The sequence below is a fragment of the Tubulanus polymorphus genome, chromosome 1 (assembly GCF_964204645.1).
Source record: "Tubulanus polymorphus chromosome 1, tnTubPoly1.2, whole genome shotgun sequence".
NCBI lineage: Eukaryota > Metazoa > Nemertea > Palaeonemertea > Tubulaniformes > Tubulanidae > Tubulanus > Tubulanus polymorphus.
The window spans coordinates 14,843,360-14,869,335 of record NC_134025.1 but is presented as its reverse complement, the minus strand read 5'-3'; the positions used below and the strand labels follow the sequence as shown (position 1 = coordinate 14,869,335).

The 25,976-nt window shown below is 38.3% G+C and overlaps 1 protein-coding gene across 1 annotated transcript in view; it reads left to right on the top strand.

The window, feature by feature from the left end:
* The window catches only part of LOC141900300 (uncharacterized), a 231,621-nt gene that overhangs the window by 42,529 nt on the left and 163,116 nt on the right, over window positions 1–25,976 (top strand). The window contains exon 4 of the mRNA XM_074787124.1: window positions 897–971. Within this exon, the coding sequence (XP_074643225.1) occupies window positions 897–971 (75 nt within the window). The remainder of the gene's footprint in view (window positions 1–896; window positions 972–25,976) is intronic.

The following is a 25,976-nucleotide window of genomic DNA, read 5'->3' as shown; positions in this document are numbered from 1 at the left end:
TTTGCATATGGTCACCAGGGGGCGTTGAATAGTAGAATAACTTAGTATTTCCATATTAAATTGGTAACAAGGCATATTTTGTGTACCATCTTGTATGATTGTTGTTTGAGTTTCAAGGTCATTGGTTCATTGATATACCAGGGGGCGTTGAATAGAAGAATAGCTTAGTATTTCCATATTATATTAGTACCTAGAAGCATTTTTTGTTACCACAATGAATTAAAATTTGTAGCTCATGACATGTTCTATGATTGTAGTGAGTATCAAGGTCATTCGCTTCAGTATATGGGTGTTGAATATTGAAATGTTACCTTGTGGAGCATTTAAAACCAAAGCAATTTCTTCTGGTTCTGTTATCACAGAAAATACAATGGCAATGGCAATTTTGATGGCAATTGCCTTTTAATAAAACTCCATTGTAGTAAGATACAGCCTAGAAGAAACATTACTCATAACGCATCCTGCGTTCGACGGAGATCGTTGCGTTTTTGTTTTGCATTTTTTGATTAAACGAAATAGAAATACTAATCAAACTAGTTACTACTGCCGTTCAAATTCAACGCGTCTGGCGCGCGCACATCGAATGCACGAACGTATTAATAGCAGCTTCCATCTTTTCGAGTGCAACTTCTTGTATTTGGATGACTACATGGTAAAATACATGCAGTAACATTATAAACGCCTAATAGGAGCGTTCGAAATTTTGTTGCACCCATAAGCGTGCAGCAAAACGCTTAATTCTGAAACGGATAATCGTCCCTAACAAGTGTAGAAGGCAGTCGGAACTAAACAAAAACGAATTACAGAACGCGGTATGAACGATGTAAAACTAAACGCAAATGAAAACGGAGTTATGTTTCATTTTTGTTTTCAATTTTACGTTGGTTTCATTTCAGGGCTGTATTGGCAGTGATTGTAACTTTCCTGCTCTGCCAAATAACTGTTTTGTATTCTGTACTTCCTCTAATTTGGTATGTATGAAAGAATTTATGATTTTCAATATTATCCTAGAAAACCGATGAAAAAAATTGCATCGAAGTGCAAAAAGTGTGCTTGATCTGATTTTTCAAGATATTTAGACTATGGACTGAATACTTAGATTTACCCTATTCACAACAGTGGTATGTGTCAAATTCATAATCAAATTCATATTTTTCTCCCCAAGCTTTTGATTTTGCTTACGATAACTAGACCAGATTACATTGCCAAGTGTCAAATGACTGGGTCGGTCATTTCCTTGTACAATTCAGTCATTTTTTGGTAGTCTGGTTCAAACAACTGGTGTTTGTAGCATGTGATATCAATTACTTAGTCAATAGACTGAATTTGGAGTGTTTGTATTGTAATGCAGTCCTTGCCGTATCAGAATCATGGAGAACTATTTACTACTCTCGTAAACCACTCTCAAGGGCTACTTGGGAGTGATTTTTTAAAGATATTAGAAAAGCTTTATAATGAATGAACATTAAAAGAAAACTGAATTTTTTAGACAAAATACAACAAAACAAATGAAAAACTACAAACTTCTTCTAAAAATGTGTTGGTAAACTAGTACCGGTTTAGGCAAAGTCTACTGAAACTGCACTGAAGTCTTTTTGGACACCTAAAGATTCCGTTAACAAGATAGGTTACTATCAACAGGTCTTATCATAATGATATCTCTGGAATATCTCATAAACATCAACCCCAGTCCACTTGTGCTGGCTACATTTAATCAAGAATAGATCGTCAAGCAAGGCTGGGAATGGTTTTTAACTATAACTATACAAACAGCCTATAACTGTATAAAATGGAGTGAATTTAAATGACATGGTTTCCAGAGCAAAGGCTCTAAGACTGTGCAACTGAGCATATATTCATACAAACCATTCATTTAAGCATTATCCATTCTCCAAACTCTATGAAGCTAAATTTTGGAAAGGGGGCCTCATTAAAATTAATTACGAGCTTTTTTGCCAAAGTTTGATCGCAAAAATATCTTTATGTTTTTAAAAGCCAATCAGAAAGCAAAGACTCATCTATGATTGGCTTAGCCACCAAGATCAGCAGGTGTTCACGTGAACCCGCGGTATCGTCTACCGTTTTACTTCCAGGTTTTATTTTAAGATTCTAAAATTGCATTTAAATAGCAATTTCAATTCTATTCCGCATTCAAACCAATAAGACCAAGGGAAAAGATTTATCTGAGGTATTTGTTCCTGCCAGCTCCAGTCGCTGTCTGTTGTACACAATTGTATTGTGTAAATTATTAGGTATTGACTCTGAGCTGGGAGTGTATTTTAACAAATATAACCCACAGAATGCATCATTTGCCATTTTATGAAAAGCTGACAGGCTGGCCATAGTGCCCCTTGGGGCTCTTGTATTTTTACGTAATTCAAAAATGGTACCGTGAGTTGGTTCATTAGAATCAGTCCAAATTCTATGCCAAAGAAGAGCACATTCATGTTTGGATCTAACAAATTCGTTGCAGCCAGCAATTTTGTTATTTTTGGGTCTTGAAATGTATAAGGGGGATAGACCTCTGCAGCTGATAGACATGAGGCTGCAATTGGTGACCGATTCATTTCAAACTTGGGGCAGAATCCTATTTAAAATGGGGTCGATTTGATTCGAATTATGGCCACCAGGGGGCCGACATGATAATTGACGCTAGCAGCCTAGAGGCCGCAATTGTTGACCGATTCATTTCAAACTCGGTACACAAGTAGAACATCACTTGGGCCAGAACCCTTTTTAAAGTGGGGTCGATTTGATACAAATTATGGCCACCAGGGGGCTGACATGATGAACGACGTTAAAAGCCTTGAGGCCGCAATTGGTACCCGATTCATTTCAAACTTGGTACAAAAGTAGGATATCACTTGGGCCAGAACCCTATTTAAAATGGAGCCGATTTGATTCAAATTATGGCCGCCAGGGGGCTGACATGAAAAAACGACGTTAACAGCCTAGTGGCTGCAATTGTTGACCGATTCATTTCAAACTTGGTACACAAGTAGGATGTCACTTGAGCCAAAACCCTATTTAAAATTGGGTTGAATTGATTCAAATTATGACCACCAGGGGGCCAACTTGAACAATGACGTTAAAAGCCTTGAGGACGCAATTATTGATCGATTGTTTTCAAATTCGGTACACAAGTAGAGTATCACTTGGGCCAGAACCCTATTTAAAATTGTGCAATGTTCTCTTATATCATTCTTATAGAAATAATTGAGGCCATGATATTTCTAACGCATTTACCACAAACTCTGTAACTTCACGTGGCGGTGAATTTCAGGCCGAGGGCATTTGAGGCTTTGCCTCATTCTAGTTTGTTTACAGTTTGTTAGTTTGTTTGTTTACCTGTAAATACAAATTTTCCATTAATACACATGTAAAAATATTGTATATGCACCCTGAGTATGGTAATACAATTGAAACTATTAATGTATATGATTCAAGTAACTCTCAAAAACATAAATTATCCATAAATTTGTAATGCGAACCCGTTACTCTAATTTTGCTATTCAACACACTGTTTACGATATGTACATAGTTCACATCCGAAGCTGGATTGAACCAAATCGTTTCAATATTCCCGTTCTCCGAGTCAAACGATAACAATAACTGAAGTTCCCCTGCTTTAAATCTTGCTTTCACCAATGAATACTCAGCATTTCCTGGAATGGAAGTTTCAACTTTATCCAACAATTTCAACTGATGAGACTCAGACAAAATATCTTTTGAAGATAAGCCATTATTAGTATGCATGGTAACTGAATAAAAATCATGATTAATAGGTTCATATTGAGCTATATACACAAATTCATCATCTCCTGTTGATAAAATTTCACCACTTTCATCGACGATCTTAAATTGAGCTTTTGATAGATGGCACGAATCAGAATTATCAGTTTTGTTCAACGCTTGTAATTTCATCAAATTCGATATAGTTGTACCATTGTCTCCTCTAATAAATGCTGGTTTCAGACGATTAATACTTAATACATCACAAAGTAATCTTCCTTTCATATCTGTAAGCAAAACATGAGTAGAATCGAGAACATCACTAATAACAAATGGACCAACGTATTTGGCTGTGAACTTTTTCATGTTCATGTTTTCATGTTTGATGTTAGAGACGAACTATCTGGTTTATACAGATATACGAGTTATCCCTTCGAATAAATCGGACATCTCGATTATTGTTGAGTTATCTTCTCCTTTTGTGACACTTGCTATCTCCTTTGTAACTGTGAAATAAATTTAGAAGTATCAGCAAATCTTTGTCTCAACTGGTGAATATATACTTCCTTAGTATTGGTTAGTCCTAATAACGGTTGAAACTGTAAACCTGAAATGTTTGTTGGTTCCCAGAAAAACAGTTAATAATAGGATGAATGACCACCTAATTGGGCTGATGAAAATGTATTATACATGTATTGTGCAGTTGCACAATAACGAACCCAATCTTTTCCATACTGGTCTAGATGAACCTAGTTAGTTACCTAATCATTGGTGGTAAGCTTTTTATAATCGGATGGGCTTATACCAATGTTAGGGATGACAAGGGCCAAAGCACAGTTGAAAAAAGTAACACTTCAAAATTATACTTTCTATTCACTTCAGTCCACAATTAATGGCTTAAATCACAAACTAACACAGGTACCTTTTGAAATAATCCAATTTTATGTATGTTTCGAGCGATTAATCAATATTATCTTGAGAAATTGATTAATTTCTCCACAAATTTCGCCATTTCTCTGTATCGCATAACATGTGGTGTGGGGCTTAGAACCTTCTTAGCTAAGAAATAAACTAAAAATCCACGGTATTGAGTTCAAGGTCGTCATATGCGTTTATTACAGCGGAAACGATTAACTACAAAATACAAAAAAAAAAGGGAATATAAGGACACTTAGTATTTAAGATATTAAAACAAAGTAAAAGATAAAAATGAAGTAAGTGAAACCTACCGACAGTGAAGCCATAGCGACAAAAATAATAAAACTATGCGCCCAAAGCGCCCGAAAGACAATCCCCGCGAACACGCCAAAAAATATCTCCACCGACCTTGGGGAGACGGACCGCAGGCCGGACCAGCGTAAACTAAAACGAGCAGCCGGCTGGGGGCATACATTACACCGACCCCCGAAATTGCCCAACCAATTTCTCACAATTAACTATCATAATAAAATGAACTTATCTTATGCCTAGCTTCACTGAAGGCAAGATCACGATACCATCAAAAGATACACTATTCTTATCCATCATCAAATACTTCAAAAAATTTAACTAAACTAGAAAATTACAACTTCTTAATAACAAAATTAAGACGTTTAAGCCACTTGAAATGTCAAGAGCATGCTACACTCAACACCAATACATGCTATAGTCCCCTTTTACATTAAATACAAAAGTAAAATGCAAAAATCAAATTCTGACTCAAGCATAATACAAAAACAAGATCAGTAAATTTATCAATTAAATTACTTAAATGACAGATTAAACTCGAGAAATATAAGTATTACAAGTTTTTACCATTACTCGGCTTCTAATAATAAAACCAACTTGTGAATCGGACGTACAAGTTCGTTATTGAATGTTTTAACCTTTACAGATCTGACAAGCCCTATGGAGTCAGGATAGGTTTCAATGACTCTTCCCATGGCCCAACTATGTCTTGAGCCACTATCGGCCAATAAAACTACATCATTAATCTGGACATTACGTTTAGGTGACTGCCATTTCTGGCGCTCCTGTAAAAGAGGAAAGTACTCAGCTAACCACCTGCGCCAGAACTGGTCGGTCAGATACTGGTCACTACGCCAGCGTTTATGGACATACAAATCATTTTTTACAAATAGACCTGGAATATCACAACTAATACCTCTACCTAGTAAAAGGTGATTGGGAGTTAGTGGGGGATTATCAGTCACGTCACCTGACTGTCTCGTAAGAGGCCTATTGTTCAAAATACATTCAACTTCACACATAAGAGTAACCAGAGATTCATCAGTTAAACGACCCGGGTGCTCTTTGAGCAGCCCATATAAAACTTTCCTAACATCTCGTATAAGCCTTTCCCAGATCCCCCCAAAATGTGAACCTGTAGGTGGGTTAAACTCCCACTTTACTCACTAATTTCTCTAATACATAACTGATTTTATCCGAATCAAGCTTTTTCAATGACAATTCTAATTCTGACTTAGTACCTACTAAATTTGTACCATTATCTGAACGAAGGGAGCGTACCGGCCCCCGTCTAGCTATAAACCGTCGGTACGCATCTATACACGAGTCTGTCTCTAAGGAATGAGCAATTTCTAGATGTACGGCACGCGAAGTCATACAGGTAAAGATTACGCCATAACGTTTTACTTCGGATCTTTTGTGCTTAACTACGAATGGTCCGAAATAGTCAACACCTGTACATGAGAATGGTGGTTCTCGGATGGCTAGTCTTTCTGACGGTAGATCGGCCATTTTTTGTTGACAAAGTCTACCCTGGTATTTTCGGCACGGAACACACTTTCCAAGGATAGACCTGGTCCACCCTGAATCCAGTAATTCTCACGCAGTTTGCTTAAAACAGCTTGTTTTCCCAGGTGGCCCATATCGGCATGGGTTTCACGTATCAACAGTCTCGATAAATGTGACAATTTCGGCAAGATAATAGGATGACGAGCTTCAAACGGAACACTTGCTCGACTAGTACGTCCGCCTACACGCAGAATACCCGATTCGTCTATAAATGTGTCGAATTTATGCAGCGGACTACACCGTTTTACACGCTTCTTTTCATCCTTCTTTAAGGATTCGAATTCGTCGCTATAGAATTTTCTTTGTTGACATCGGATTAGAACTTCCATAGCTACTTCTAGCGATTTGACTGATGGTCTTTTGACCTTAAGTTTGATCAAGGCCACTTCAACGATCTGCTTAGGTTGACCATCTAATCTACGTCGCATTTCTGCCTTAGATTTCAAATATGATTTCACGGAAATAAACCAACCAACCGCGCGCCTGAGTCGATGCCAGTTAGAATAATGATTTATCACTCTATCTAGACCTGATTCTTCCGTAACACTGGTGACACCGCAATGTTTCACCTCTGAGTCGCACTCAGTGCCGATGATTTCACAGTCTATAGGCCAATTAAACCATCTATTCTCTCGTTGTTCATCTATAATGGTAAACCCACGTGAGGCATCATCTGCCGGATTGAGTTCAGTATTTACGTAGCGCCAATTACTTATATCGGAACCTTCTCGTATCGCTGACACTCGATTTGCAACAAACGTACGATATCTCGCGGTTTCATTTCTCAGATACCCTAAAACTACTTTACTATCGGTCCAGTAAATCAAATCATCTATTTTAATATCTAACTCTCTGATGATCGCTAGACTCAGCTTAACTGCAGTAAGGGCGGCGGTCAATTCGAGACGTGGGATCGTAGTGACCTTAAGCAGAGCCACGCGAGACTTTCCGAGCACAAGCATACACGATACATTTCCCTGTGAGTCTGTGGTCCGCATGTAAGTGGCGACACCATAACCCGATTCGCTTGCGTCAGCAAAACAGTGTAACTGACACTGTTCCACCTCTCCAAAGTTACACGGATTGTAACAACGACGTATTCTTAATTTATTTACACGCTGAATACTCTGTAGCCACGTAGCCCAGATTTCACGCTCTGATTGTAGTAGTTCGTCATCCCAGCCAGCATTTCTGCGACAATTCCTGTAGAAGAATTTTAGCAGGCAGTATGTATGGTGCCAGAAAGCCAATTGGATCATATATACCGCTCACATAAGATAGAATAGAACGTCTCGTAGGAATAGTATCTGAAGTCTCGATATCGAATTTGAATACATCAGACTCAGCGCACCATAATATGCCCAGCGTACGTTCAGCTGGGAGACTAAAGTCGTAAGAGTTCATATCAGCTACATTTTTTGACAACTTTGCTTCGTCTATTGATGAAAGAACGCAACGACTATTGCTTAACCATCCTGTTAAGCAAAATCCTCCGCAATTACATAGATTACTTACGCCCGCAACGAGGTCTAGGGCTTCGCTTTCAGTTTTAACTGATTTAATGAAATCGTCGACATAAAAGTTTCTTAAAACACACTGGCGGACTGATTCTGCAAAGTCGGTATTGTCATAAGCCGTCTGGTGGAGTGCATAGTTAGCACACGATGGAGATGATTTTGCTCCGAACGGATGAACAGTCAAACGATAAATCAGCGGGTCGGTTTTTATGTCTCCGTCTTTCCACCATAGGAATCTAAGCAGATTGCGATCTTCAGGTGGTACGTGTATTTGGTAAAACATCTTAGTTATATCCGCCTTTATGGCTATTGCATTTTCCCGAAATCTAAGTAGTACGCCTAATAATGAATTCGTAAAGTCAGGTCCTTGTAAAAGACAATCGTTCAATGAAACTCTGAAAAACTTGGAGGAACCATCGAAAACGACCCGTACTTTTCCTGGTTTTGCTGCATGCAACACCGCGTGGTGCGGCAAGTACCATGTTTTTCCGGAAACAGCGACATCGTACAATGGTACTGGCTCAGCATGCCCCAGTTCAAGCATAGTGTCGATAACAAGTTTATAACTACCGTATAGTTTCGCATCGCTAACTAACTTCCTCCTGAGACTATTCAATCTGCGCTCCGCGTAACAACGATTATCAGGTAAACAGACGTTTTCCGACACAACAGGCAACCCAATAGTATAGTGGCCATCACGCAAATTTATCGATTTATCGACTTGCTTGAGGAAACGCTTATCTAATTGCGACAGTTCTTGTTTCTCAGTACCAAAATGATCCGGAAAGTCCAAGGCCATCGCGCCACGAACTAGATTTTCTAGGTTTTGGTCGTGAACTTCTGTAATGGCTGTACTAGCAGTAAAGAAGGAGCTCGCCTCCTTAGGGCACAGGTTCCAAACGACCCAGCCTAGAGCGGTCTTACAGGCATGTGGAGAACCAGGAGGTCCCGTACGCATCTCTACTGGCGTATATGCCTCTGCGATATTATTACCGATTAGAATTCCGATTTGTTTACAAGGTAATTCAGCGACACTAACATCGTGAAGATGCGGCCATTTTCGAACATCTTCAAGGTTCGGTACATACCTTGACGATACGGGAATATCAGCCTTTGAATAGGCTCGCGGAATTAAAACAGATTCGCCGGTCCAATAATTGTGAACAGATATATTATTTAATGCGTATGATTCGATTACATTGACACTATCGATTGTCTGTACCGACAATGTACTTTTCTTTCCCGAACAATTCAATTGTTCACGAATCTGATCACTAACAAACGTGATGGTACTTCCAGGATCGAAGAACGCATATGTCGTGACGGATTTTGTACCATTTTTAGTACTCAAGCGCACTGGAATGATTGCTAATGAGCAGCTACTTTGGACTCCTGTATGCCCCGTGAGTCCTGTTTCGCTAGGGCCGGTAACTGACGAATTTATACGATCACGAAAATGTAGCACGGTGGGGTGGCTCTTACCACAATTCTCACATACCATTAAATTTCTACAAAACTTCTTACGATGACCGGTCCTTAAGCATCCAAAGCATAGTGAGTGACGTTTCAATAGTTCCGTTTTACTTTCATCGGTGTCTTTTTCGAAAGACTGACAATTTAGAAGATTATGCGATTCGTCTTTACAGAAAATGCATGGTCTGCTAATACTATTTGCTGATTCGCTCGGATTCGATTCGACCTTGTTAAAACGGAATTTATCGTCGGCGGTTCTATGTTTTTCACTATAATTAGCCTTGTGTGCACTAATAGTGAAGCTTCCAGACGGACGAGGACTTGGTTTTTTATACGGAGCCGGTTTTACGCTATCAATGAGTGATGTGCTTTTACCGTAAATTGGATCATTAAGCTTTCTAGACTCTCGACTGACGAATTTAACAAAAGCTTCAAATGTAACCGATTCTCTGTTATCTCGAATTCGAATGATGGTTACGCCAACGATCATGTAGGTAGTACGGTAACTTCAACATAAGCCCTTTAATGTTCGAAGAATATTCTAAGACGCGAACGCCATCTATGTGCTTGACCGCATACAAACACTCGGTGAGAAAGATCGAAAATTTATCTAACTCCTTCGGTCGATCAGGTTTAATCAATGGCCAGCTGAGTGCCTTGGCTATGAAAGCGTTTGCGATTACCTCTGTATCTCCATACCTAACTTCAAATTCATCTAACGCAGCTTGATACCCGGTAGCTGGCTCTAAATAGCTGAATCCGCTTACTATATCGTGTGCTTCGCCAGAGGTAAACTGCTCCAAAAAGTTCATTTTTTCTGCTGCATCCGAAGTGTAACATACAATGTGGCTGTCAAACTGACGCAGAAATTTTCTAAACTTTAGTGGGTCGCCACTAAATTTCTGCACCGTTGTGTGTGGTTTACGCAATTCTTGAACAAGCGTGCCGTTAGGATCGGATGCTGGTCTATCGGGTGTATTACTCCTCGCTTCAGATACCGATGAGTCAGTTTGCTTCAGACTAACGTTTTCTACAGCGTTGTTTGACACGAAATCAATAGGTGTATCATATTTTTCCAATATATTAGATCGCGCTTCAGTCTTTTTCATTTTAGTTAACAATTCTAGTCGCTGCTCCTCTTGTTCTAATTCAAACCGTCTTCTCGCTATATTAAGTTTCATTTCTAACGCTTTAAAATCTGCTGCTAATTCAGCTTTACGTTGTTCTTCTTGAATACGCATAGAACGGACAGAGGATGTTGTTTGACCAGATGCAACTGACTCATTTTCGGATTGGCCGTCATTGTTAACGGGAATGGTTTCTTTTATTACGTGACTAGATTCTGCGACCCATTCTTGAACCCTTTTTCTAACTGTGATTTCATCATCTGAGTTTGAGCAGTCTCCAGGCAGTGAAACACCTGCCGTTCGGAGTGCTGGCATAACACGGCCAACTGGAGTCCTATCTGCGACTAATGAACGACTCTTCTTCATTTTACTAATACTACGGCGTGTCGTTAATGATGTGGGGCTTAGAACCTTCTTAGCTAAGAAATAAACTAAAAATCCACGGTATTGAGTTCAAGGTCGTCATATGCGTTTATTACAGCGGAAACGATTAACTACAAAATACAAAAAAAAGGGAATATAAGGACACTTAGTATTTAAGATATTAAAACAAAGTAAAAGATAAAAATGAAGTAAGTGAAACCTACAGACAGTGAAGCCACAGCGACAAAAATAATAAAACTATGCGCCCAAAGCGCCCGAAAGACAATCCCCGCGAACACGCCAAAAAATATCTCCACCGACCTTGGGGAGACGGACCGCAGGCCGGACCAGCGTAAACTAAAACGAGCAGCCGGCTGGGGGCATACATTACATGTGGCATGATAGACTAGGTGACCTACAAGGATTTATATAAAACTTTCAAAACGAAGCGACAATTTTTATTTTTGATAGTTTCCTAACTTATATGTCAAATCTTCGTGTTTTCCATAATAAATAATGAAAAAATAAATTCTGGTTGAAGAAAATGTGAATAAGTGTTGATTTCTTAATTTTTTCAATTTCGTTGTTTCGTTTCGTTAGTTTGTGTTGTGGTCCTGGCCTCAGGCCACAGATGCCAGCACCCTCCACAAGTTTTCAAAATGGCCGCCGTCGAATCGACGGAAATTTACTCTCAGTTTACTGCCGATTTGCACATGGATTAAGATCGTCAGGTGAGGTGTTATAGGTATCAAACAAACTACGAATCTGTTGTGCGTTGATTACAACAGAAATTAGACGGATATCTTAAGAGACAATGAAATGCCAGGTAAATTACTCGATTCAATTTCATTGAAAAATGACCTTCCCATTCCTGACTTTGGTTTGTGAAAATATCCGATCGTGAAACTAAACCACAGTCAGGTTACTGACTAAGATGAACTTTGATCGCATCACTGATCAAACGAATCTGCCTCTCGACGTGAAGAGAGCCATGATTTTCCACAGATATAACCTTACTAATACCTAAACTAGAACATACAATCTCCATTACTTTACCTACAAGAGATGACTGTTTGTCATGAACGATTCTCTCCGGAGTTCCAAAACAGTACAAAAACACGCTGTATTTATGTCTCAGCTATCTCTTGTGCATCAACACTCTTCATTGGAACGCACACAGTATAACGGGTAATACTACGTGTTACAACTATTAAATATCTATAACCTGCTTTAGATGTGACCATCTGCTTGAAGTCTAAACTAACTAACCGAAATGGAGAATGAACATTAGGGATTCTTTCATGAAATGGACGAAGGCTGTCTGTTTTCCCCTTCAATTCTTGACACTTTGTGCAAGATTGAACATATGCAATGATTCTCTGAAACATGTCCGGGAAAAAATATAACTTTCGCATAGTCAGATAACTCCCGGTACATCCCTGATGACTACTAAGTAACACATCATGATATCGAGAAATCAACTGGTCGATGTTTTCTTCTGGAATGACTAACTGAAAAGTAAATTCTCAAGGTTTCTGTAAGAATACCAATCTGAAAAGAAGATGATTACACAACAACAAATTTTGTGAATGTAATTGTATCACACGAGCAGCTTTCTTGTCTGCAGGTAAGACATTATTTTCGAGAAAATCGAAAATAGGTTTGAAATGCGGATCAGATTTCTGAGCTTAACGAAACTGATTTGCTTCATATTGTAGGTTGTAATCTCGAATAACTTTACATTCGATGATTTTCAATATTCTGTTCAGCTCTGCTTGCTTTGGTACTTGTTTTGCAGTTATATCATCGAGCTTTCCTATCAGAGGTTCTGGTTTTCTTAAAAATTCAGGACATTCCTCGTTAGAAACTACATCATCCATTTTTAACTGACGAATGCGATCAACCAATTTAGGATCTTCTACAATATCACGATCTGAAAATCTTGGATTGAAAATAGACCTACACCCTGTATTTACACAAGTTTGCTGTAGAGGTTGATTATTTTGAGATACCCTTCTACTACAAATTCTATCCACTGGTACTACATCTACTGGAACCTGTGACACAGTTGTATCATCACATCTCGTATAACTCTCCTGTGGAACTGTAGATTTCTCCTGTTTTTCTGGAAAAGTCGATTTAATATTAATATTCTTTTCTTTCGCAAATCATCTTGTTACTGGTTTCTCAATCGAACCAATCTGAAATGGAAAAATAGTATCAGCATCTTGAGTAGAGAGCACAACAGGCTTAACTCGATCTAATTCACTGTCATTATCGCGAGGTGCTCTACTTAGAAAATCTGCAATAACCAAGTCTGAACCCTTGCAATAGGAATGATCAACGAATATGGTGATAGATGTTCGAGTAACTTTTGCATCCTAAGCGTAGGTGGTTGGTTCTTCGACCTGTAAATATATATCAATGACGAATGACCGACATAACAATGAAACGAAATCGATGTCAAAATATGTTTAAATGTAAGAATGTTTAACCATAATCCATACAATTCCAATTCACTGATGGAATAGGATTTAGCCGCTTTAGGAAGAACTTTGGAGTGGTATGCAACCAATCTGTTTTTCTTGATTCTTCTGATAAAGTGCACCTCCTGTCATACTTTGACTAGTGTCTGAAAATAGCGAAAAATCACCATCACTTTGAGGAGCACACAAGACTGGTGGATTAGTTAACATATTCTTGATGACTTCAAAGTTTTCTTCATGCTGTTCAGTCCAAACGAAAGGCTTGTTCTTCTTCATTAACGCGTAAAATGGTTCAAGATATTTCTGTAAACTAGGAAGATACATAGTTAAATAATTCACTGCTCCCACAAATCTTTGAACTTGTGTTATGCTAGTAGGAACCTTCATATTTCTTGTAGCACTACATTTATCTCCCATTGCTTGGACTTTGCCTTCTTCTGAAACAGAGATAATATGACGGATATAAGTTACAGTATTTCTAAACAATCTACATTTCTTCAGAGTTATTTTCAAAACATCCTGTAACGTAAGATGATTTTGCTATGTACTAAGTACGCGCGAATTTAAATACCTAAAATCAGTTACACAGCGAAAATCATTAGAATTTGGTTTTCTGATCGGAAAACAAGGCGAACAGTATGGTGAACATCTACGTTCAAGTACACCGAGTTTCACTAACTTGCAGAGTTCTTTATCAACAGTATGTCTGCTTTCTTCTGAAATTGGATAAGGATGAATAAAAAATGGTGAGTTATCGTTCACTGTTATATCAGCTATGACCTATCCAGGGATCCCAGAGTTCCGCGGATTAGCGGAAATCCGCTGTTTTGCCGCGAATTTGTGGTCTCCGAGATCGATGTAAATTTGATGTAAAAATGAGGGGGGGTAGGGTGAGCTCTTTCAATTCGCTATTACAGCATCGTCATTCTTAGAGACGATGGCTACGCAATGACGGTGCTCGCAGTGCGCGCCGCTACACTAGCACGTTCGTTGTTCTAAAATTAACATTCTAAAAAATCAGTAGTCCACTATAGAAATACTCCCAACAGTGAGACGTAGCTAGGTAGTGGTTTGTAATAGTCACACACAGTCAAGTACGTACAGGCTATTGAAGTAGTCGTAGTACGGGCGTCTGGTATGTCGTCTAAAAAAGTAGTTGAGAGATATGGATCGTTGGATCGGAGGGCTATCGACGAGAAAGTGAAAAACAGCTGGAGATGGGACTGGCTCGAAATTGAAGTGGATGGTGTGCGACATTCGGATGGGGCGAGGAAACTTAATAGCCCTGGGAAAGCAATATGTATATGGTGCGACAAGGAACTCGCTTATGGTACCCGAGGACGTGTATCTCTTGAAGATCATGCTAAAACTGATAAACACAAAGAAATTGTAAAAGATCGAAGAACAAATTTCAAACTTCCAGGCGCAGGTAAGATTTATCGGTTGATCACATCGAACGGCCGTAAAAGCGCCGGGATCGTAAAAGCGTCCATTAACGATGTGTTATTCCGATAAAAAGATGTGTCTGTGTGTGACTTTGTAAATGGAAAGATCACCGGCGGCGCAGAAGATTATAAAACTTTGCAAAAAATTTCTAATTAAGAGTGAATTAAGCAACTGAACCACTACGTGGTTGCCTGCCTATGATACTGTAGCCGTAAGAACCTTCCGCGGATTTGGTGAGGGCCCTCTGGGATCCCTGCCTATCTCTCCATATAAACTAAACGCTTCTTTATGTTGAAGCAACAATCAATAAACATCATCCTTTTCTGAGTCTGCTAGAACAGAATGATCAGACTTCAAATCTAATGATGAATGTATTATTTCATCAGGTGTTTTCTTAGAGATATCTGATTTGTCAAGATGAGGATATTTCTTCAAATTCTCCTGTTGAACGTCTTAAAATGAATCTACGTTTACCTCTTCTATAATGTGAATAAAAGATCATATAAGTCAGAATAAAATAAGGGTTTACTTTTGCTAAAAAGTATCGGTATGTTAGTCTTATTCGTAATCACGACTGTACTATTGTTCTTCCGAAGTTTCACTAGAAAATGTGATGGGAAATGCTTTCAATTTCACTTGTTGAATGACAATCTCAAAATTAATACCTTTCTTCGCTGTCAAAACTTGTCCATTACCAATTTTGAAATGAATTGGTTTTACATCTGTGGTAAAAAAGACAAGAATTTGGAATTTTTGATTGACGATCCAGAGATAAGTTTTCTTCTCGCACCTGAATCAAAAAGTATCACTAAAGACTTCCAAATAACATTCAAAATAAAGTTTTCCAAATAACCCTTCGTTTAATTCTTCGAATCCAACTGAATCACAACAGTATCTTCATCGTCAAACGGTAAATTCTGGTTTGAACACAATCTACTTGCCGGACCTAAACTATCTATAGCCGTAAATTCTGTGTCTGAAAATTAGAATTATTGTGATTTGGGAACAAATCACACTGCTGATCATATCCCTGATCTTGATTAAATGGTTCCTGTTGATTCGATGTCATGCCGAGATAACGGAAACGCTTCTTCCAGACGTGACCATTCCTGTGAAAAGAACTATTACTTGACTATTAGGTCTACCTCTCGATGTACTCTGTATCTCTCAGAAGATGACCTTAATCTTTGGTTCCAACGATATTATCGAGGACTATTTGTTCTTACTTTGTTCCTGCTACGATCTGAAAGATTAACAGCATCAAAATCTGAATTTAATTGATCAACTGATGTATCTGTCTCTGACAACTAATGAAGTGCATCTGCAAATGAAACAGTTTTCTCTTTCGTGCTAACATCCAGATATGACTGGGCAGCAGTGGCAATTTGTTCTGCCGTTGATTCTGGTGTCATTGCCATAATGACTGATACCCTGCATTGCTCTGGGAGGGATTGGAGTAGTTCATGTTTGGCCTGTACTGGTCCGTAATTTATCTTGGCCGCAGAATGAAGTAACTTTTCCAAAAATTTGTGGATATTACCGTCTGTAGAAAATTTCAAATCTTGAAATTGCGAAACTAAGGCCAGGTCGGACTGTCTAGGAGAAAACCTGTAAAGGAAAAAAGTTTTAATATCATTGATATTATTAAAAACTTTGTTTTCTGCCAACAATCTTGCATCCTATGAATCTCCAGTCCATCCCTCCTTTTGGTATGAGATTATGCAAATCCAGGTAATCCTTGAAAGCAAGCCAATGGGCTAACGCTGCCTCATAATTACATGTCTCGCCTGAAAATTGAGAAGGTAACAAATCTGTTGGTTTTAATTCTGCCATTTTGAAATACACTTGAAACAAAAGGTATCAACAGTGGACTACTCACCCAAAAAATAGACAAAATTAAGGATAATGTACAGAAAAACTAGTGTGTAGTGCGAAAGCAGACTCAATAAAACATAAAAATTCGAAAAATATAATCCCTACGTACAAAATCATGAAGACACCTTTTTGCAGTAATTGATCTGGGCATCTAAATGTTTATAAAACTCTAAGGCTCGTAGGCGTAATCAAACGAACGAATGAAATATGTCCGGATTTTCCTATAACTAAATAAGCTTCCGGTATTTCCAGAGCAGAAAACGATGATTATGTCTCTACGAATCACGTGTGTAAGTTTCCATAAAGACGATCGATAGTGGCCATTTTAGTTGAAAGAAACCGTGAAAACTAAAATGCCAAAATGAGTATGTCGGTCGATATTTCTGGAATTGTGTCAGAGTGCACTCTAGCGAACCCGGTCATCCATGTTGTATTCGTGGGATCTTTCCTGTTTTTCACAGCCAGTAATCTAACAGTAACGACAATTTTCGACAAGACAGATTCATCTTTATTCCAGAACATTCGAGTCTTACACACGGTCTCCCTCTCACACGGCTATCACGTATCACGTGACCTTTACATAATTTAGAATCACTATGTTACATTATCAACAATGAGAGAAGTATAACCATGAATGCTTTATTCTTTTTGTTCATCATTGTGTTTGTGTTTTTTTACGGAAATAGAATTTTCTCACTTGAATACCCTCTGGTCAAATATCGGGTGAGAGAATCTCACAGAATTCGTTCACTGGGACTGTTACTCTGAAAGAACGATACTTTGACCTTTCATCATTAGAAAGTTGTTCATTGAAACTGACATTAAAATTGCAGTCTTTGAATGTTTACGTATTTTGAACAGAGATTTCCTGAGAGACACAATAAACGACAATATCACGGTTTGGTGGTGGGCACCGCTACGCCTTTGACAATTTTACCTTTTTGTCTCGTACGTGACACTTTAGTCCACTCGTCTCTGTTTCTATTTGAATCCATGCTAAAGTCGCGACGTTGAAAGGATCTTGGCACGTCGAGTGAATTAACCAATTTTTAACGGTTTGACTTTTAAACATTTGCATCGACGTCTGCAGCTTTGATCGCTAAGCGTTTTTTTCGTCTGACGAATAAGCTCTGCGGTCGAGGGTTCACTCTTGTATCCCCCAATTTTGATTATTGGGATAACAGGGGCGGATCCAGGGGGATGGGTAGACAGTATTGGAAGGAAATTTAAGGGCACCTTTCTGATCTTAGGGCACACCCAGTATACAGGTCAATGCGAGCGCCGAAGGCGCGAAGTCCTTAAAGGCTTTTAGAGGGCTTCTAGAGGCTAGCAGAGCAATCCAGAATAAACGAATTCGAGACAAGATTTCAACAGATGCGGATAAACAATGAAGCTGGCGAACCCATGAAAGAATGGTTGTCGCCAACTTCGCCTAGTGCCCCTATAATCTTTAAAAGTGCCCCTTTACAATTATACAGAATACGGCTAAGTGCCCCTTCATTGTTAACAATCGGCAAAAATTGCCTCGTCTTCACATTTATCCTTATGTCGTGTGCCATCTTCCAAACCAAAAGTGCCCCTAAAATTTTACAAATTAGGCAAAAAAGTGCCCTTTTCTTCAACATTTTCCGCGTATAGTGCCCTCTTCTAAAGTACGAGTGCCCCTTTAGCCCTCCCTGAAAAGGCAAGGAAGGACAAGGTGCCCTCATCTAAAGCATGAGTGCCCCTTGCAAAAGGAAAGTGCCCTTTTTAATTTATCATGATTAAAGGCTTTACAAATATGATTATCTCTCCTCACTTTCTTGACAGCAGTATATACCGATTAATTTTATAATTATGCCCGGATTACGGACACGGAATTAGCGGTTGCTGAAATAATGCCGTCAAAAATATTGCCGGTGAAATTTCGAAGGGCACTTAAAAATTCTAGACCGTATTGGGCAATACGGCTAATACGGTCTGGATCCGCCCCTGGATAATCAGGGCCTTAGACTTGATGGCTGAAGAATATAGCAAATTTTCTGTGCAGAAAGACACTTCGACTTGAGATATCAACATTTAGACATTTTACATAATTCATTTTCGATCTTACTCAGGCGATCATCTAATGATTGGCTCATATCAGAATGCACTTTAGGGGATCGGTTTTCACACATACACTCTCTAAACATTATCAAATCACTTGAATGCATCATTATATTTGGGAACTTTCTTGTAGCATCTGGCAATTGTATGGCTTCAACTATATCATCTGTATGATCCTCTTTTTCTGACCGAGTTGAACTATGGGGGCGTTTCATACGAATGGTTCATTCACAAAGAATGGTTTGATCGCATCGTTCCCATATTATATCTTCTGTTGCTTTTAGTTGTTTAGTTGTAAAAATTATGAATAAAGCTCATAACCTTGTCAACAATCAGTCTGTACTCTGATGTAAACATTTCATTTTCTTGACCATTCTGGCCATGTTTTCGCCGATTGCTTTACATGAAGCAGCCATAATTTACCATTTGTTTGTTTACGCGTTCCTAAGCAAGGTCAATAAACGCAGGAAACATTTAAAAAATGACACTGTCTTTAAATGGGAATTATGACTAATTGGTGAAGAGTACACGAGAATCACCGCTCACTATTTGTACTGAATCCTTTATTATCCGATAATCAATGAGAAAATAATTAGATTTGGAGGACCCTACCACATAGTGGCCAATAACATCTAGCAAGCGTGGGTTATATGTCCATGTGTCCATATGTCCTCAATTCCAATTTTTAGTGCTGCAGAATAGACCTGAAAAATTCATAGATAATAAGTATTTTTAAATCTTTGAAAAAATAATATTACTATTAGCCTATATAGGAATACTCATTAAAGCATTTGAGTAAATAGAGTCCTATGTTTTATGAATTTGAAAACCACAGCCAATGATTTTGTGTTACCAAGCCTATTTCGTAATAAAAAAATATCATCTTCAAATTATAAAATCTGAAATGAAAAGTGATTTCAAATATTAAACAGACATGCAACAGGGTTTTGCTCCATGCAACTTTTACTAATAACTCACCCTGGTTGGTTAGCCGCTGAGCTTTATTGTGTGAACCTTTCTTTCAGAATTTCTCGATTCTCTAGTCTTTCATCGACTCGAGTAAAGCTGGCTTCAACGACCCATTCTTTTCTGTTTGTAGAAACATTCTGAGGTGCTAAATTCAGTTAAGAATTATATCTTTTAGCCAGATTAGCATAAGCCCCACCAGGATATGTCCTAGCAGTGACATACATGTCTAGCTCAAGTAGTAAAAATATCCCAATAGCAGTCAGCTGAACAGAATAATATGTTCTGTGGTCAGGACCACCATCTGTATAATTCATCAATATGGGTTTCTCCAACAAAACCCCATCCTCACTACAGTCAAACCTCGTTACAACTATGTTCTGGGGGCAAAATATAAACTCGGTTGTATCCGATACTTTGCTGTAGAGGTTGAAGAAAAAAATAAATAGTAGCTTCTAAACATATGCCTATATAGTCAAAACAAATGTTTTATAACTTAACTCAAGGAAAGTACTGAGGCACAGTGACTTATGCCGGAGCATTCAAAAGATCTTGCGCAATGTATCACTGAACATGCTATGAATCAACCAAACATGTCATTTCCTACCATAAGCTGAATAAACCAAAAAAAACCTAATTTGGACTAACCATTGGTAACTAATTTGGTCCCGGACCCGTCTGTCAGTCCTTTTAGACCCGGCTGATTTTTTCAACCCAACATCGATGGCTTTTTCTGCTATCAGCAGGACTGTATATTTTCTGGTCAGAAGTATTTGTGAATATATGCTTCACACACGCTTCACTCAGACTACTGCCGCGTGGTTTGACTCAACTCACTATTGCTAGCTATGAGAAAAACGCGCCTCGATGCACGTGGCCTAATTAAAGTTTTCCAAGATATTGGCAATATTCCAATCAGTTGTCAGCAAAGCTGGAAGTGGCGCACATGTTGGCTGTTGCTCGTTGCTACAGGATTCCGTTCATAGCGGGCCTTGCAATTATTGAATTATTAAAAGGGAAATTCAAGGCCTCAAATTCAGCAATGGTCTTCAAAATCGAATTAGGGCTTTCCATTTAAAAAATGTTGCAAGTCTATAGATGATTGTTTTTGTAATAATGGAAATCTTGGTAACAGTGTGACAATGTTTAATGCGAGATATATAAATTGTATTGATTTCTTCTCAATTTCGTACGGAAGGTGTCTATGTTGATTCATTGGGGAAAACCCACTACTACAAATATCCATGATAAATCATCATGCAGTTGTGTGTGATTTCGTGGAGATCGTGTCCTTTGACGGATTTTCATATAAATTTCTTGGTTCAAGGGGACACAGGTTAGGCATTACTTGGAGCACTGGTCCCCTTTGAATTTATCATATCTAACGTTAAAACAAACCCTTTCCTGATATACTTCCGTCTTGATTTATGATCTATTTATGATCATTTGAAAAAAGTAAGATTTCTCATCATTGGAATTCAATCCAATCTAGTTTTCATTCTTTATTTTTCTTCAGTCCTACCAAGATTTTACATGGAAAATACTCACAAGAAGGAAGCTATGCTCCCTTCCATATGATTGATTGATTTTGGTTTACCAAATGACCTGACAGCTAATATGATTAATAAAAACACTGACAAATTGCTTGAGTTTACCTGTTCGATGAGCCGGGTCGAGCCTTCAAATTAAACATTCTACATAAATCAACTGTTCTTCTTTTCTTTGTCAACTTTTTGAAGTATTATGACTTCAGTAGCCAAACTAAATGCGTGCGTTTGTGAGGCGCCGTTGTAGAAAATATGAACAGCAGGGATGAGAATTCCCCACAGATCCAAATAGTCCAAAATTGTTGTAAAAGTATGGGGGGGGGGGTGACGATCTCATTCAATTGGTCTGGCGCGATCGGTAATCAGGTGAACCGTAAAAGCGTTCAGTGCCTGTTTTACTTATCGTCGCGTAAAAGTATCGCATTTCAATGCATATTGATTGCAACACTGATTTTGTGTCTACTACGATGAGTGTGTATGTATTTTATCGATTGGTTGCAGACACGCGCGTGTGGCAACCGTAGTAATGTACATAGGCCTACTTACTGTTGCCACGCGTGTGTGGCGAACGTGTAACCGGCTGGTTGTTGTATCGGCGGGCTGGCTGGGGAACTAGCATTTCATACATGGAATCCCAATGATATTTATTACGTAAAACACCATAAAGACGATCTCGACCCTGGTGGCAACCCCCCACTAATGAATCATGGTAAGCTTTCAATATTTTCGACCGTAATGACCTAGGAACTTCAAGAACTGGGATGACCTTCTTGGCTTTAGGAATACCAGTAACTCTAGGCGTATACAAATAATATAACGTGCCATCGATAATACCATATTGGTCGGCCCTCCAACTGAGCTTTCGAAACAGTTTTTCATCGTTGACAGCATATGATGGATCTAACTTATGTACCAACATGTGACAAACTTCAGGGCAATTCTGCTGTAAGTGAGTTATATTAGCAGGTTTAATCAGTTCAATCTCCTTATAAGTATCAGGAGTTAACTCAGCCACCACGGGGCTAGTATAATCAAACATGACTTCATAAGACTGAGATCCATTTGTCATTGCTGTGAAAACAGTTTCTTGTGAAGGATCATCAGGTCTAGGAGGAGGAGGTTTATCATAATCTCGTCTACTTAAACCGAAGACCCTCAGCAGATAAGGTATAACCCAGATATTCAATTTCTGGGACTGCAAATTCACACTTAGTCGGTTTGGCAGTTAGACCGGCTTGTTTAAGCTTCTCAAAAACATTTGATAAATGAACTAGGTGATTGTCAAAATCTTGAGAGAATATGATTAGATCATCAATGAAACACAATACATATTGCTTCGAATTCAGTTTTCTAAAATCAATAGTAAACCTATACGTATTGTCTGGTTTTCTGACCAAAACCACAGGATTATTGAAAACAGAATCAGTTGGTTCTATGAGATCGGCATCTAACAGTTCGTTAACCAAGTCGTTTTCTACCTGTCTCAAATGTGGACTTTTGCGATAAGGTCTTTGAATTATAGGGTCGTCATCAGTTGTTTCTATCTTATGCGTAACTAATGAAGTTTTGCGGATTTCTTGTAAGTTACTAGCAAATATTGACCTATTACATCCAATTAAATACATTAATCTCTCCTTTTGTTCAAGAGACAATCCTGAATTTGCCGGAATTTTTGTGCCTAAATTTTCCGCTATTTTATTTTTTTCATCATAATCACGTGGTGTTTCAGTATCAATGGAGAAAATGTTTGCACTAGTATTGTCATCTGCGAAATCAAAACAATCATCGTCAGTTACATTGTATGCAAATCCAAGCACATAATCTTTTGAAATTTGAATCGGTTCATTAGTAGGATTCACAATAGTAGCGAAAATTTTACCGTCCGTGATTTTACATAATGTTTTACCTCCACCTAAACATTTATTCAATAACTTGTGGTTCAAAAACAACCAATGAACCTTCCGCCAACGTATCGACACTTATTTGAACTATTTGTTTAGTATTTGGTGAAATAACTATCTTGTTAATCGTTTTAGCTTTATTTCTGTACAGCTCTTGTTTATTCCTAAGAATCTTTAATGGAATGGAAACATCTTTAAATTCAATTGTGCCTGATGCAAGGTCAATGTTTACATTGTTTTCCTTCAAAAAATCTAGTCCTAGAATGACATCTGTATGTAGCCTATCGAATACATAAAACTTATGCGTTAATACATGAGATTGAATGCAAATGAGTACATCAATTCTACCAATTACTGAATGTGCTTCCCCACAAACTCCTCTAATAATGTTTATATCCGAATGACTATATATGGGATTTTTGATACATCCTTCGACCGTTGATCTAGCAATACATGAAATTGATGCACCTGTATCGACTAATGCTCGTTGGGAGTGTTATATCAACGTTTATAATATTCCGATTCAACCCTGAAACTAAGCTTATATCAACCGCATTGATATCAGATACCCATAATCGAGATGCTTCTTTGCGACAAACATCCTTACTACAATGTATGCGCTTCATCTTTTTGAAGTGTATACCACGTAAGTGTACTGAACGAAATGAAACTGATTATGAATAATGTATAGCTAGAAAAATACTTTGCATTGAACAATCGAAACTTGTGACATATACCAAACTGCTCAACTACACGGTAATGCTCCCAAACTCAAACAGCTATAATTTCCTATACTCAATATCCGACCACTAATTCGAGACAAAGATTCAATTATATTACCTATGGCTGACAACAAGTTACCATAATGTGTTGTATCCACCAAAACAGCAGCGATTTCGGCGATCAGCACGGTCTTGTCACAAGTGTAGTTGAATGCGATCTTCTATTTTGTGGTATGTTTCAGTCACAATCCGTAGATCAGCAGCTTCGTCTGTACTTGTCTAAGTCACGAGGACTTAAATTTGGGTTCTCCACCATCTGTAACCGGCTGGTTGTTGTATCGGCGGGCTGGCTGGGGAACTAGCATTTACACCAGCGGTACAGGATTCCATCCATCAGGAACAAGTTAAACCTTATATGTACAATCTTTATTGCATCCCGGAATGAGAATGATTATCATAGCTTTACATAGTCTTTATATACAGAATCATGAGTATAATGTGAGAACTAGGTGTCAGACAAGTTGTAGACATCAGGACTCACAAACAAACACCTAGTGACATGTTTGAGAGACATTAATTAATTATCGATGAGCACTGACTATAGCTAATTTTGGTGAAAACATATTGAGTAATGTCACATGTTGATTACGACCTTAAAGCACATATTGACACTATAGTCATAAGTTATATTATATTATTATTATTGTTGTTATGAACTGTTCGATATGACATTGTAGATCTATATGATTATGAAATATGCAAATTTTATCAGGGTGACAAACGCCCTCAGATATTATACACTACTGGGTGATGATTTTTAGTGAGCATTCATCGGCGCATTTTAACTGCAATAATTCAGGACTCGACCCGTAATGCATGAAATGCTGAATGTCATCGAATGAGGATGTACCACATTGGAACTAGCCATTACCTTCCAAAATATAATAGTCGTTCATGGGTTCAAGATCGCTCTAAGTGCTCGGAAAACGCTTTTAATTTCTAAAATTTCACATCGATTTCCCCAACCCATCGAACAACAACGTTGATTGGTTGAACACAGGCAGAGTTCGAGCCCTGATAGGCTAGCTAGGGTCACCTAGGAACCCCAAAATATAAACTGAACACAAACTGACAGATACGCGTCTTTTAATTACTCATTGTTAGAATAGTTCTGGGTTTCAACCAGAGACAATACAGGAGGAGCCGTTGGGTCTGAGTATGAGCAGAGACAGGCTTTGTCAACTGCCATACTCAGAGACCGTCACAAACTACATAATTAATAAATCTAACTTTTGATACAATAACATGGTACGTAATCTAAAAACTCAGATATCTTTTCCTAAGATGATTGCATACTAATATTTCGATACGATTAATAGATATAATGAAAATAATGAATATGATATAGAAATGTACTTATAAAAATGATTATAATATGGACCGTCTTAATCCCATTTGTTACAGGAATAAATTGTTACACTTGTAGGAACTTGTAACTTGTCGAACCATTGCCTACACATGGAACAACACTCTGGCTCATAATCTAACAAGTGTATTGTAGTATACATATCAAGGTCAGGCAAATCACTCCACATGGTTAATTATGTGGCAGTCAAAATCACACCTGAATCTAATTTCTCAGTTGTCACTACTTTGAAATTATCATCTGGACTTATGAGTCGAACATCATGACTGTGCCGCTCTAGTGATTTTTCCAATGCTGTTTCCAAGTATTTGACATATCTGTTAACACCTTCCACCAATAGCGCCATGTTGCTTTTCAGAACAGTGAATGTCTCAATCTATGGTTTCAGCAATGGTGAAGATGCGTCAGCATTCAGATCTTTAAGGACTCTACACAATCAATCGGGAAGAAATGAATTAAAATTCGAATTAAGTTTCACAACACAGCAAAATTTCACAGGGTAAAAATTCATTTT